Source organism: Bubalus bubalis, chromosome 16, assembly GCF_019923935.1.
Source record: "Bubalus bubalis isolate 160015118507 breed Murrah chromosome 16, NDDB_SH_1, whole genome shotgun sequence".
Lineage (NCBI taxonomy): Eukaryota > Metazoa > Chordata > Mammalia > Artiodactyla > Bovidae > Bubalus > Bubalus bubalis.
The window spans coordinates 77,684,457-77,699,630 of NC_059172.1; the positions used below are offsets into that span (position 1 = coordinate 77,684,457).

The 15,174-nt window shown below is 42.9% G+C and overlaps 1 protein-coding gene across 2 annotated transcripts in view; it reads right to left on the reverse strand.

Annotated features, from left to right (window-relative positions):
* Window positions 1-8,323, reverse strand: part of PGR (progesterone receptor) — a 106,447-nt gene extending 98,124 nt beyond the window's left edge. For both annotated transcript variants that reach the window (XM_045163015.1, XM_045163014.1), the window contains exons 1-2: window positions 6,599-8,323; window positions 5,264-5,415 (exon numbers count right to left, since the gene is read on the reverse strand). In XM_045163015.1, coding sequence (XP_045018950.1) covers window positions 5,264-5,415; window positions 6,599-8,166 — 1,720 coding nt within the window. In that variant the 5' untranslated portion in view covers window positions 8,167-8,323. The remainder of the gene's footprint in view (window positions 1-5,263; window positions 5,416-6,598) is intronic.
* Window positions 8,324-15,174: the final 6,851 nt, after the last annotated feature.

A 15,174-nucleotide genomic window follows, 5' to 3' on the forward strand; every position in this document is an offset into this window, starting at 1 on the left:
GCTGCAGTCCATGGGGTCGCTAAGAGTCGGACGTGACTGAGCGACTTCACTTTCACTTTTCACTTTCATCCATTGGAGAAGGAAATGGCAACCCACTCCAGCATTCTTGCCTGGAGAATCCCAGGGATGGGGGAGCCTGGTGGGCTGCCGTCTATGGGGTCGCACAGAGTCGGACACGACTGAAGCGACTTAGCAGCAGCAGTAGCAGGACTACCTGGGAAGACTGCTTATGAGGGTGTCTTTCTAATTCTAAAGACTTCTCCACCACCCCCAGCATCTGTCAGATGGGTCAAGTGACTAGTTAGTTGTCCAGGAATAACTCATTAATATATAATAACTTGTTAAACGCATGCTAACTGAGAATGTCCCTTTCCTCCACTATACTAAAAACTCCACTAGTGCTGCAGCCAGTTAGGTCTGTCCTGTTTTACTTTTCAACCAGCACCTAGTATAGTCCCTGGCATACAGCAGGTGCTCAACAAACATTTGGTTAATTAATGCAAAAACAAAAACTAGCTGAACATAGAGCATATTATGCTAAATGAAATAAGCCAGACAGAGATAAATACCACAGATATCATTACATGTGGAATTTAAAAAATAAGTTGAATTTCTAGAAACACAGAAGAGAAGTGGTTACCAGGGGCTGGAGGGTGGGGGGAAATAGGGAGAGATTGGTAAAAGGATACAAACCTTCAGGTATAAGGTGAATAAGGTCTGAGGATCTAATGTGTAATACTGTGACTACAGTTAATAACATTGTATAACATTATATAACTGAAATTTGCCAAGAGAGTAGAACTTAAATGTCCTTGCCAAAAAGAAAGGCAAATACCTGAGGTATGTTAAAAAACTTGATGGGGAGGAATTCTTTCACCATGAACCTATAATATCAAATCATTACAGGGTATACTTTAAATATCTCACAATTTTATTTGTCACTTATACCTCAATTAAGATAGAAAAATGAGGCATAATGTAATATAATTAAAAATCCATCAATATCTACTTAGCTTCCTATCTTCTAAACAATATGTTTCAACTATATTAACAATATTTCCCAACCCTATTCCATCAAATATATTCACTACAAATGCTGTCACAGTATAAAATATGCAAAGAATAAAAGCTTGGCATCATTTGTTATGACTGGTTCATTTAGCAAACAATTACACACTGACTGTTTGGTATTCCTAGCATTGAGCGAGTCACAGTGCCTACTGAGGTAAGGCAGTGAGAAATTATCTTTTCCTTCTTAATACAAGGCCTGCGTTTATAGGACTGGCAGGTCATTATGACTTCTCCTTGAAAGGCATTAAGGCAATTTCTGACCACTTCCTGGTTCACTCCAAGTATTAGTAAAGGAATGCAATGGGCTATTCAAGCAACTATTTTTTGGCTAATATTTTCTTTCTTTCTTTCTTTTTTTCAGCTTAAGAGGTCATTTCTGTCCTCTGCATTCTCCTACTTCCTGAGGGATGTCTTTTTTCTCTGCCTCTTCTCTTTTCTGTTTCATACCATGAGAAATCCAGTTTTCCTGAGTAACTTCTGCATACACATTATGGTCTCCCACTTCTAACTTGGAGCAGGGGTGGGGAAACTGGCTCTTGGCTCCTGAATGTGTCTTTTCACTGCAGCCCTAAATGTGGTGTTAGTATCATCCATCCATTTACATTACACACTTTCAATCACCCTTGATATTGCATTCTTCGTTAGGATTCCCTTCTACCTTCTTAGATGTTTTCTCACTTGGCTCATATTTTTTCTTCCAACCCTCTATTGTTTCTTTGTGAAGCTGAAACTGAATTTCCTATTATGAGAAAGAAAGTGTAGTGGTGGAAAGCATAGATTCTGGGGTCAAACACCTTGGATTTGAATCCTATTCCACTGCTTCTTGTGATTTAAGGCAATTTACAAAGGCAGTTTCCTCATTTATAAACTGAAAATGATGATAATGTCTACACCATATGGCTTAAAAGGGTCAAGACCAATACAACATTAAAATAGTCACAGGCACATACAAAGCACTCCTGAAGGCCATTATCATCATTATCTTTGGTATTTAATATTCATATTGTTGACTATGACATTCAATTTCTGGACATATGGCATCCACATATAGTTATACCCTGAAGTTGTTCATTACACAGCCCTATTTTACTCTAAGATTTCAAACTGGGTATTTCTCTTCAATTACAAATATTCTTCTACTCATCTTTCTCACTCTTGAAAACTCAAAGAACCTTCTATTTTCTTGCCTTAAGTGACTGATTCAAGCAAACACTGGCAATCAAACTTCTTAACCTTTAATAATTTCCTAATATGGATCTTCAAGTCTTAGTTTAATCTTAATCTCATCAGTTTTCCTTGAATATATACACTTTACAAGCTCTTCTCAATGTCCAGAGGTCACTAATTTTACTCGTCATTTAACAGCCAAATGATTTATCAACTTTTATCTTGAGCTCCTCTTCGTAAACGATGTTGAATAAAGGTACTTCATTTCTATTACTCAAAATTAAAACAGAACCATGCCAACAGTAGTGATCCAAAAAATGCTTTGTCATTGCAAATTTGGGAAGACATCTTTTATGTTTAGGATGCTATTCTGATAATAATGATGTGAAAACATTTATATTTTAATTAGAGTATTCTTGGTCCTATATGCACTTTTGAAGTAATTTTCAAGAATTAAGTAGCATTTGTCATATGCCTACTTTTGCATACCATCTCTGATTTATAAGCATTGCAATGAAAGAAAATCTAACCTATGTTGACTAACAGTCAGCTACCAACTAACTGTATGCTCTTTAGAAATTTAGATGTATGTCTTTAGGACTTGTGTATCTGTAGAAAGAGAGAGCTGGGCTAGAATAAACTGGCTTTGGGGAGACTCCAACAGGGTCATTCATTTAAGAATTAGACTAATAAAACTGTAAGTATAAAGAAAATCACATTAATGCAGAGGGGAATGTTCACTAAACCAGGATCAAAGTCAGATAGGAACAGTAACTTCAATTACCCACTGGAGAATCAACTCTTCCACACACACAAAGGGCCTCAAACTGCAACTATGACTAAATGATGTCAGTGGAAAGTTAAGACTACCTTCAGTTGTCCCATTTTCTCACATTTTCTCTTGTCACAGCACCTCAACTAATTTAAAATGCAATTAAAGTCCCCTTAATTTAATACATACACTCAATATCAGTTAAATACATCCATCCTTCATGAGAAACAATCATATTTTAAAAATGCACAAGAGCAATTACTTTTTTTGAAACATTAATTTCAGTAGGAGGAGTACATATACCATTAATAGATGAGAATCATTTTCACTAAAAGGGCATAATAGTTATGAAGAATTATATGTTAGCAATCTATAGGGATAGTGAATTTTTTTGTTAAACATCTTTTGGATTAATCTTTTTGGTACTCTTTCTACCCCCTTCTGATGTCTATGTCAGAAGCTTTCTCTATCTCTATACTTTAATAAAACTTCATTACACAAAAGCTCTGAGCGATCAAGCCTTGTCTCTGGCCCCGGATTGAATTCTTCTCCTCCGGGTGTCAAGAATCCCGGTGTCTTCGTGTGATTCAACAACAACCTTTCATCCTGGGGGCTCGTCCAGGATCCTTCAGGACAAGGTAAGGATGCTTGGAGCTCTAGTTCTTTGTCCTCTTAGCAAACGCGTTTTCTGCTGTGCTTTATTACCTCTACCGTGTGCTTGTGTGAATGAATGACATGCCTTGCATGAAGCAAGTAAGGAGCCCTGCTCTGCGGTTCCATGGTGATCTCATACGGCTTATGGCAGAAACCTGTTGGGGGTTTATACCGACATGCCAATGCCAAGAGGCACCCAATGTCTCCTTTGGGAACTGACCAGAAATGGGCAAAGTGTGTGGACCGAACTCTCCTTTCTTGGTCAAACTTTTCGGTTTCTTTGACCATTTCTTAACTCCTTGAGAATTAGAAGTACTAACCTACAATGGCACCCCACTCCAGTACTCTTGCCTGGAAAATCCCATGGATGGAGGAGCCTGGAAGGCTGCAGTCCATGGGGTCGCGGAGAGTCAGACACGACTGAGCAACTTCACTTTCACTTTTCACTTTCACACATTGGAGAGGGAAATGGCAACCCACTCCAGTGTTCTTGCCTGGAGAATCCCAGGGACGGGGAGCCTCATGGGCTGCTGTCTATGGGGTCGCACAGAGTCGGACACGACTGAAGTGACTTCACTTAGGGGAAATGTGTATTAAATATGCATGTCAACTCCTTTGAATGCTCCCTTAAGGTAAAAATTCCCCACTCCCTCCTTTCCTACTTATATGTAGAGGACTCTTGAAATCAGAAAACTCACAAACAGGAAGCAAAAAAGCAGACATTCAGATCTTTGGTTCCTTGTCTAGGTGTGATCTCAGAACTCCAGAGACAACCATAAATTCATGTCCGCTTGTTATAAAATACAGTTATCGCTAGAATTCAAATGTGAAATGATGTCTAAGTGTATTTCTATCTTCAAATATAAATGTGCTTGGCCGCTTAGAGTTTAGTGTAGATAGAAAGGATGAAATTAAAACATATGTTTTATAAAAGTTCAAATATGAAATACATTATGCAAATCAATCTAAAATTATTAGGTAAATATGTAATTTGGATGATTTTAAAAATATGAAAGACTTACTTAAAGCAAAATATTTCTGCAGAAATTAAATTACTGTGGAGTCCAAATTTTTCTTTTGATTTAAATTGTTTGCACTAAACAAAAAGGGAACTTTAACCATTTTTTTCTGTAATTACCATTATATAATTATTACATAAACATCATACAGGGAAAGGACATAATTATGAAGAAAACTTGTAACTGCATCATATATATGTACATATATAATTTTGATGACTTCTACCATTTTACTTTTGGAAGAAAATTTTAATTTAGTGTTATCTTACATAGATGTGATAGAAATATAAAAATTCAATTAGAATAAAGTTGTTTCTCTAAAGTTAATGAACAATGTTAGCATGTTGCAAGATTCATATGCTTTGTCTAATATTAAAAGTGTTAGTCAAATATTATACAATTATAATATCCAACCACATTCAAGACATTATTATAAATAAAAATATATTGTTAAAATATCATCATATATTTTTAGTTGTATGGAAATACCATCATTTCTTAGAAGAAGCAAGGGCTAATTAAGATCTGTAAAATATTAGATGGTGTCATTTATAATTAAACCAACAAGAAAGGAGCCTACCTTCCATTGCCCTTTTAAAGAAGACCTTACAGCTTCCACAGGTGAGGACACCATAATGACAGCCTGATGCTTCATCCCCACAGATTAAACAAATCTTCTGAGGTAATGACTCAAAGCTGTACTGTGGGCTCTGGCTGGCTTCTGAATCCGGCCTTGAAATGCAAAACAAAGTACTCAATTTATTTTTAAGTGCACCACTATCTAATACTAAAGTTTCCTTAACCCAGAATAGACAGAGTGACAAGGTTTTTAAAAATTACAGCCATATATAAATACAGATCTGAAAAACATAACAAACTGAACTTGATATACTACCTGTTACTGGATTCATCAGACTTGCAAGTTATTAGCCTCTCATCAGGAGTACCAACAAAAGTAATAAATAATTAATATTTAATTTTATGTTCAGAAAAAAAAAAAACTTCCTGCAAAACTCATTACAGAGAATCAACTTAGTCTTTTGACAAATGTTATAACCTTGTTGCACGGTGGGAAACAATAAACGTGGTTTTGCTCTAAAAGTACAATCATTTTAAAAAGTCATCTCTGTAATTAAACAAGTACCCGTGTTTGTCTTTTTAAAGCATTGTTCAATATATTGACACTGTTTTGACTATTCACAACACAAGATTCCAAATCCAGAGCACTTTCTTTTTTCTTTAAAATTCTGTAACTCTCGTATGTAAATTAAAATGTTTTTCAAAACTTGTATGCTAAAAGTAGTAGAGAACTTGAAACAATACTAGCCTACAGTGCACTGAAGTGATTGATATTTAAAGCCATACTGTAAATATATTACACATAAATTAATTTCAATCTAGAGATTCGGGTGAAAATGAAGCGCCAAGTGTCCAGACCCCTAAGATGGTTCTGCTTTGGGTTCTGGCCGGGCACCCAGCGCCACCCCGCCCGGGAGAACGATGCATTACCGTTTCTTCTCCGGAACGCACGTTCTCGGTAACTGTCCTTCTAGGAAGAAAAGCATTTTATAAAACCCCAGAGTCGCCGCACCCTTTCGGCTCCGCGGGCCTACGGCGGACCCAGAGTGACGCTGCACTTTTAGAACTCGAGGCTGGTTCGCCTTGGGACTGCGCAGATCTGGAAAGTTTAGAAACATATTGTCGGGGACGCCTGCTCCAGAAACAGCATAATCTGGGCCCCCGCGGTGTCCCCTCCCCCCCCCAAAATGAGGAGAAGAGGTGAGGAAAAGGAAGCCAAGCTGCGCTGCGCTGCGCCCCGCCCCGGCCACCCACCCCTGGCGGCCACTCTGGGGAGCCGGGCGCCGGGGGCCGGGGGCGGCCGGACAGGTCCTTGCGCGCCGCGCCGGGCCCTCACCTCAGATAGTTGAGATAGGGCTGGTAGACCTGCGGCAGGCCCTCCTTGAGCACCGCGGCCTGGTAGCCGAGCTGGGGGAGCCCGTTGAGGCCGAGCGGCTGGTAGAGTGCAGGTGTGGCCCCGGCGGCGGCGGCCGAGGTGGACGGCAGGTCCCGCGGCAGCAGGCAGGCGCCCGCGGCCGGAGCCTTGCAGGGCGGCGGCGCGAACAGGCCCGGCTGGGGCGGCGCGCCCTCCGCCTTGTACAGGACGCACTCCAGGGCTGACCCCGACGCGGCCGCGGACGAGCCGGGGGCCCCTGTGGCGGCCGCGGGCACCGCCACCTCCCCCGGCCTGGACGGCGGCCCCAGCGGGAAGTCGGCGAAGACGGCGGGGCTGGCCCCCGCCAGCAGGTACGGCCGCGGGGAGCGCGCGGCTGCCTCGGCGCCCCCCTCCTCCTCCTCCTTGATCTTCAGGGCGGGCGGCTGCGGGTCCCCGTAGAGCGAGAACGCGTCGTCCTTGGGCTCGGAGTCAGGCTGGTACGCGCAGTCGGGGAAGTCTCCGGGCGCGCCCAGGGCGGCCGAGGCGGAGGGCGAGCCCCGCGGCGGGGCGAAGGCGCCGGCGGCCCCGCCGTCATAGCTGTCACCCTCCAGCAGCTGCCGGGTGCGGGCGGCCAGGAAGGCCGAGTTCAGCGGCAGGATGGGCACGTGGATGAAGTCCATCACCGCGGTGGCCACCGAGGCGCGCCCGGGCGCGGCGGGCGCGTCATGCTCCGCCGGGGCGGCCCTGGGCGCCGAGAAGCGGGCATCTTCTTTGGGCACCGGGGCGACGCCTCCCGCGGCTGTCCCAGGAGCGCTGATCGCGTCTCCTCCCGCGGGCCGGGATTTGCCCTTCAGGGGCGGCCCCGAGGAGCCCTCGGGATCCGAGTCGTCCTCCTCCAGCTCCACCACCGCGGGCTGAGGAGACGGCCTCGGCGCGGGCGCGGGCCAGGGGTGGCTCGAGGCCGTCGGGGCCAGCAGCTGCCGGCATGGCGCCAGGCCTCGGGGCAGCACCTTCTGGCCGGCGGCGGCCCCGGGGGTGTCGCCAGCCTTGCTCTCCGGGCGGCTCATGAGTGGGAGTAGGACCCCCTGGGCGGCGGGCGCAGCCCGGGCGTCTTGGCCAAGCTCGGGGCCAAAGAGGCACCAAGGGCTGGGGCCCTCGCAGACGGCGGGGCTGGCGGGGCTCCGCTCAGGGCCCGGGGGCGCTAGCAGGGTGTCCAGGACGCTGTCCAGCAACCCGCCGTCCTTTTCTGGGGGTCTCGCAGCAGCGCCCTCTGCGGCTTCCCCTCTGGAATACGCCCCCTCCACGTCTGCCAGCGACTCTGGGTCCGGCGTCTTCCCGTCCAGGTCCTGAGCCTGGCAGGGCCGAGGGAAGACCAGTCCGTCCAGGGAGAGGGGGAGGCCCGAGGCGGTGGGCGTCGGGCCCGAGGCCTCGCCCGCCTGGAAGGGGCCCGCGTCTGGGCGTCCCCGCAGAGGGGCTCCGACCTGGGTGGGCGAGGGCGCTGCGCCCGCCACGTGGGGAGTGCGGGGACCCTTCGCCTTCAGCTCAGTCATGACGCCCTGGGCTCCTCTTTTCTCCTCCCCTGTCTCTGGGGAGGGGGGATAGCGGGAGGACCAGGGGGCGTCAGGAGGCTCGGGGCCGCGGGAGGAGAGAACCGGAGTTGAATTTGGCTGGAGCGGACGGCGGAGAGGTGGGTGAACTCTCCACCTCCTGGGTGTGAAGGGGGCGGCCCCGATGGGCCTCCGCCCTTGCCCCGGGTCCGCAGGTGGGGGGGGGGGGGGGAGGTGGCAGTCACTCTGTCCCTGAGGTAGGCGGGGAGACCAGGCGACGGCGGTTGTGGGGATCCCGTAGAGCTCTCCAGGGGTGTTCCCCGGCTTCCGTCTGCGGACAGGCGACGCAAAGTACTCACAAACCGCGGGGCGCACCCCAGGGGCGGCGGCTTCGCAAGCACTGGACAGAGGCTGTGGCTCTTGACTTTCCCGCCCGCTCCAGCACCGGGATGCTCCCGGTCCCGGGCTGCGGTCCTCGTCCCTTCCCCCGGACACCCCGGGGCTGTATCGGTCTCTCGGCGCAGCCCATCCTCAGGAGCAGCGCCGTCTCTGCCGGCTCCCGGTCGCTCGCCACGAGCATCTCCACGGTGCTCACATCTCTTGGCAGTCCGCTAGCACGGAGCGCCCGGAGCTGCGGGGTCCACTGCGAAGCCACGTGAAGCGAAGCCTTACGGAGCACGCTGCTCGCGCCGCGGACCCTCGCAAGCTCAGATACTACGAGGCTTCACTAGCAGACCCGCCCCCCGGCTTTCCCAGCACCCCGCCTCCCCCGCGGCAGGCCCCGCCCACGGCTCCGCCCAGCTCCGCGGAGGGACCAGATCTGAAATTCCAAGTGCCAGCCCGAATTAACAGGTACTGGGATGAGCTGCATAAGCACATTCGATTTTGTACTGCCAACTCAGTACCACTACCAGTCTAACTGGAAAAGTGAATGGATTTTATCAGAAGCTGAATTCTCAGCATTTCAGATTTGTAAAGATTTTACACAGAGAACGGTATTTGGCTATGTGTATTATTTTTTTTAGAATAAATATATTGAGGATGATTCTAAATAACATGAGAGATTTTTCTCTCTTATGACTTCCATAAAAGTGAGTGCTTTCAAATGTCTCTCTCTGCAACCAACATATCCTCTAGTCCTCTTGAACCGTCCTCAATGTGGCAGAGAAATTTGGGGGCAGGAGATAGCTGAGAACACTAATTTACCTGTACAAGAAGTTTGGATGTTATGTGTTTACACTTTGAATTGTCCTAAGAAGTGTGTTCCATTTTTTAATAAGTAGTCCTGTAAGGAAAGTTTCCTTTAACTTCAGCTTCCATCCTGTGCTACATCATAAATTCCTCAGTAGAGATGTTGAATACTACTTTTTCTCCCCTCAGCATTCTTATTCTTAAAAATAATCTTTGAATTTTTAAAGCAAATCACCTCTTCCTGAAGATGTAGAGAGAAGGGGAGTAGTGCAATGCATTTGAGATATAGGGTTATAAGCTAATAAATAGTCTTTGTGCTGAACCCAAGACCGCTGGGTATCCTGACATCTCTTAAAGATACAATGTTCAAAAATGACTTAATCATTTGGAAAATTCCTCGAGTTCTATCTGTGCTGATGCCCCACTGGTTTTCTCAGCCTGGTATAGAGAATACAGTGAAAGACTCCTGGGTGGGCAGAGCTGATGGAGGTAAGGAGCCTGAATCCCTGAACACCTGGGGAGTGTCTACATGAGAGAAGTAAATTTTATCATATTAGGTCACTGGGAATCAATCTTTTGGGCCATTAGCTTACTCTGATTGACTAGTTTTAAATATGAAGGAGTTAGGCAGGCAGAAGAGGGCTGAAGAGAACTCCAGGAAGCAGATATAATATGTTCACAGGACATCTAATAGGAAGACATAATATGGGAATTGCAAGGAGGCCATTATGGATAGAGCATGGGGTAAATTGGGGAATGGAAGAGGATAAAGCCAGAGAAGTGAACTAATTTATTATTATTAATACTGTTGTTGTTTTTAGCTTTCCTTTTTCCAGTTTATTTTAAACTACTTAACGTGCTTTATTGGCTATAATTCACATATATGGTTCACCTGTCTTAAAGTGTACAGTTCAGTGGTTCTAAGCTTAAACACAGTTGTGTAACTATCACCACTATTAGTTTTAGAAAATTTACATCACCCCTAAAAGAAACTCCATATTCATTAGCAGTCACTCCTATTTTTCCCTTAAAACCTTTTCAACAGTGCACTGAATCTACTTTCCTTCTCTGCATTTCATATAAATAGAATCATACCATATGTGGTCTTTTACACTGGGTTCTTTCACATAGCATGTGAAAGAAGGTTTCAATCACATGGTAGCGTGTATCAGCACTTCACTCTTTTTTATTGCCGAGTAATATTTCATTCTATGAATATACTTTGATTTACTATACTATGATTTGTGAATATGCTATGATTTTGATTATCTGTTTAGAAGTCGTTGGACATTTGGGCTCTTTCTGTTTGGAGGCCATTATGAATAAGGCTACTATTAACATTCATGTATGAGTTTTCATGTGAACATGTATTTCCATTTCTCTGGGTTATATATCGAGGATTAGAATTGCTAGGTCATATAGTAACTCTAGGTTTAACCTTTTGAAGAATTGCACACTGCTTTGCAAAGTGACTAGACATATTGTATTTCCACTGACAGTGTATAAAGGTTCCAATTTCTTCACTTTCTTGGAAATGTTTGTTACTGTCTTTTATTATAGCTCTCATAGTGTGTGAGATGAAGAGGTATCTCACTGTGGTTTTGAGTTACACTTGCCTGATGGTTAATGCCATAGAATCTGTAGATTTTGTAGAATCTGGATAGCACTGCCAGGTAGTCTTCTAAGACCTTTACATGTGTTAACTTGTGTAACCTTTCAACAGTTTCACAAAGTAGGTACTGTTATTTGCATTACATGGTTGAGAAAACTGAAGCTCTCAGTTTCCCAATGTTATAAAGATGATAAGTAGCATAGCCATATTTGGCCCCAGGTGACCAAATGCCAGTATTCCTAGGAGTGTGATTTTTAAATAGCAGATGGCTCAGAATGGGGGTTCCAGGCTGCTATAGCCATAATGTTGGCATAAAGTCTCATTTTAAATGACACACTATATTTGGCTTAATTTTGATTGACTATAAAAATTCCCTCAAACCATACACGTCTGACTAAAATATTTCCACAAGATTGAAATTCCTGAAGTAAGAAAACAATAATAAAATTCTCAACATGTCCTAAATCACCATTAGGTCACGAAATTTGATGCGGCATGATTAGCATTGTTGACAAAAATAATTCCTAAATATATTAATCTTTAAGTGAAACAAGCTCACTATTTAAATACACTGGTTAAAAGTAGGACTTCCAAATGATCAAGCAGTTCTGCTACTGGGTATTTATTTAAAAAATCAACACAAACAATAATTATAAAAGATGTATATATCTGTATGTTCACTGCAACACTATTTACAGTAGCCAATATATGGAAGCAATCTAAGTGCCCATTAATAGATGTGATATAGGTGTGATAAAGAAGATGTGATATATATGTAATATATAATGGAATATCACTCAACTGTAGAAAAGAATGGAATCTTGCCATCTGCAACAACAAGGATGAACTGTGAGGGCATTATGTTACCTGAAATAAGTCAGACAAAGAAAGACAAATATTGTATGATTTCACTTATATGTGTGGAACCTAGAAAACTAATAAGCAAACATAACAAAATAGAAACAGAGTTATAGATACAGAGGTCAAACAGGTGGTTGCCAGAGGGGGGGGATATTAGGGGTGGGGTGTGAAAGAAATAGATGAGAGAGATTAGGTGAAAGAAACTACCAGTTGCAAAATAAATGAATCAGGGATATGAAATGCACAGTGTGGGAAATATAGTCACTAACTATGTAATATCTTTGTATGGTGACATATCATAACTGGACTTATCACGATGGTCATTTTGAAATGTATAGAAATATTGAATCACCATGTTGTGTAACAGGAATTAACATAGTATTGTAAGTCAATTATACTTTTAAAACAAAGAAACTCATATAAAAAGAGATCAGATTTGTGGTACCAGAGGCAAGGGGAGGGGTTTAATTTAAAAATGCAGTAAAAAGGTTCAAACTCCCAGTTATAAATAACCACTAAATGTACAACGTGATAAGTTTAATTAACAGTGCTTGTGTTATGTATGAAAGTTGTTAAGAGAGTAAATCCTAAGAGTTCTCATCACAGGGAAAATTTTCTATTTCTTTAAAATTATATCTATAAGATGGATATTCGCTGAACTTACTGTGATAATTATTTCATGATGGCTGTAACTCAAAGCATTATACTGTACACCTTAAACTTAATATAGTCCTGTATGTCAATTATATCTGAATAAAACTGGAAGAAAAAAGCTCAATGGTTAAATTCAGGTGTGATGGGGCTAACTCCAAATATTACTGCAGACTATTTTTTAAAATACAATTACTTAGTTCAAGTCTGGAAGTTTTAAAATTTTTTAAGCAAGAAAAAGCCTTATTAAAATAAAATTGTCATATAATAAGCTGCTTTTATTTAAAGTGTACATTTTGTTAAGCTTTACCATAAGTATATACTTTTGAAGCCATCACCACAGAAAAAGATGATAATTATACCGTCTTCCTCTAGAAGTTTCCTTATACCACTTTTTAATCCCTTCCTTTTTTCTATCTGCTCCAATCTCTGTCACTCCTCGTGAATCTCTAGGCAACCAATAATCTGCTTTTTGTCACTATACATTAGTTTTAAAAAATTTATAATTGATTTATTAAATGTATTAAATTATATACACACAGTTTTTTTCAGGACTAAGTATCTGATTTAATTTTTTAATTGACAGCCTTTTTAGAATAGCTTTACATTTACAGAGAAATTAAACAGATTGTACAGAGTTTCCCTACATCCTCTGTGTAGTTTTTCTTATTGCCATATTAATTTGGTATATTTGTTAATTAATGAACTAATATTGCTATTAGGCTGGTGCAGAAGTCATTGCGATTTTGCATTGTTGAACTTTGCCATTTGATATTGGAATACATTCTTAAATGTGGTTATACTCTGCATCATTTTAATGTGGTGCATTTCTCACTTTTTGTTTTTTTGCTAATGACTTATTACTTGCTATTTATGTCATGTTTATTTTAGACTAGGGAAATGATGTTAGGCTTCCCTTGTGGTTCAGCTGTAAAGAATCCACCTGCAATACAGGAGACTTGGGTTTGATCCCTGGGTTGGGAAGATCCCCTGGAGAAGGGAAAGGCTACCCAATCCAGTATTCTGGCCTGGAGAATTCCATGGACTGAATAGTCCATGGGGTTTCAAAGAGTCGGACATGACTGAGCGACTTTCACTATCCCTAATGATGTTAGACAAAAAGCAAATTAGAGCAGTTTTCTTATTCAAGTTCAAATGGGTCATAAAGCAGCAAAGACGACTCACAACATCAATAGCACATCAACCAGGAACTGCTAATGAACGTACAGTGCAGTGGTGGTTCAAGAAGATTTGCAAAGGAGACAGAGCCTTGAAGAAGAGGAGCACAGTAACCAGTCATTGGAAGTTGACAGTGACCAATGAAAGGATCATTGACACCGATCCTCTTATAGTTACACAGAAATTGCTAACCTTTCAATGGTCATTTGGCATTTGAAACAAATTGGAAAGGTGAAAAGCCCGATGAGTGGTTACCTCATGAACTGACTACAAATCAAAAAATGTCATCATTTTGAAGTGTCTGTTGACTTCTCTTATTCTACATAACAACAAACCATCTCTCCATATTTAACAGTCAGGGACTACTGTTGGACTGAGCTCAGTGGTTGGACTGAGAAAAAGCTCCAAAGCACTTCCCAAAGCCAAACTTGCACCAAACGAATCCTGATCACTGTTTGGTGGTCTGCTGCCAGTCTGGTACAGTACAGCTTTCTGAATCCCAGCAGAACCGTTACCTCTGAGGAGTATGCTCAGCACATCGATGAGGTGCACCAAAAGCTGCAGCGCCTGCGGCTGGCATTGGTCAACAGAAGGGGCCCAATTCGGGTTTCCCTGGCGGCTCAGCAGTAAACAACCTGCCTGCAATTCAGGAGACCTGGGTTCCATCCCTGGGTCGGGAAGATCCCCTGGAGGAGGGCATAGCAACACACTCCAGTATTCTTGCCTGGACAGAGGAGCCTGGCAGCCTATATCCATGGGGTCGCAAAGAGTCAGACCGACTGAGCGACTAAGGACAGCACAGCACACATGGAGTTTTGCCTCATCCACCATATTCACCTGACATCTTGCTAACTGACTACCCCTTCTTCAAGCATCTTGATAACTTTTTGCAGGGAAAATGTTTCCCAAGAGTTCCATGAATACCAAAGCGAGGATTTTTATGCTACAGGAATAAACAGGTTTTTCTCTCTCATTGGCAAAAATGTGTTGAGTGTAATGGTTCCTATGTTGATTAATAAAGATGTTATATTGATTTAAAATTCACAATACAAAATCGCAATTACATTTTCACCAATCTAGTACTAGTTCCCTCCTTTAGGGTGGAGTATCTGTATAACTTACTTGGAATTCTTCTGCATGGGAGATTTACCTCTTCTCTCCCATTTACCAATTTATTCAGTGTTTTATTTATATCAGTATGAACTCATGGGTATTTATTTTATACTTGGACTTATGATCTATTTTATTTTTATGCTCAAGTTGTTCCATCTTTGGACATTGGAAACTCATGTATGTATTTGTTCATGTGTGTGTCTGAGCAATTTCTTAATTTCTGGCATTTCAAACTGCGCTTAGACTCAGCTCGTCTGTTTACTGCCCCAGTCCTAGAATCACCCATGTATTGGAAAATGATATTAGAAATTAGTATCTGAGTGCTAAGCGTGTTCTACATTTATTTTTGTTTCTTAGACTCTTATAGCATATGCTTTTTTCATCTAGCTTCTTTTACTCAGGAT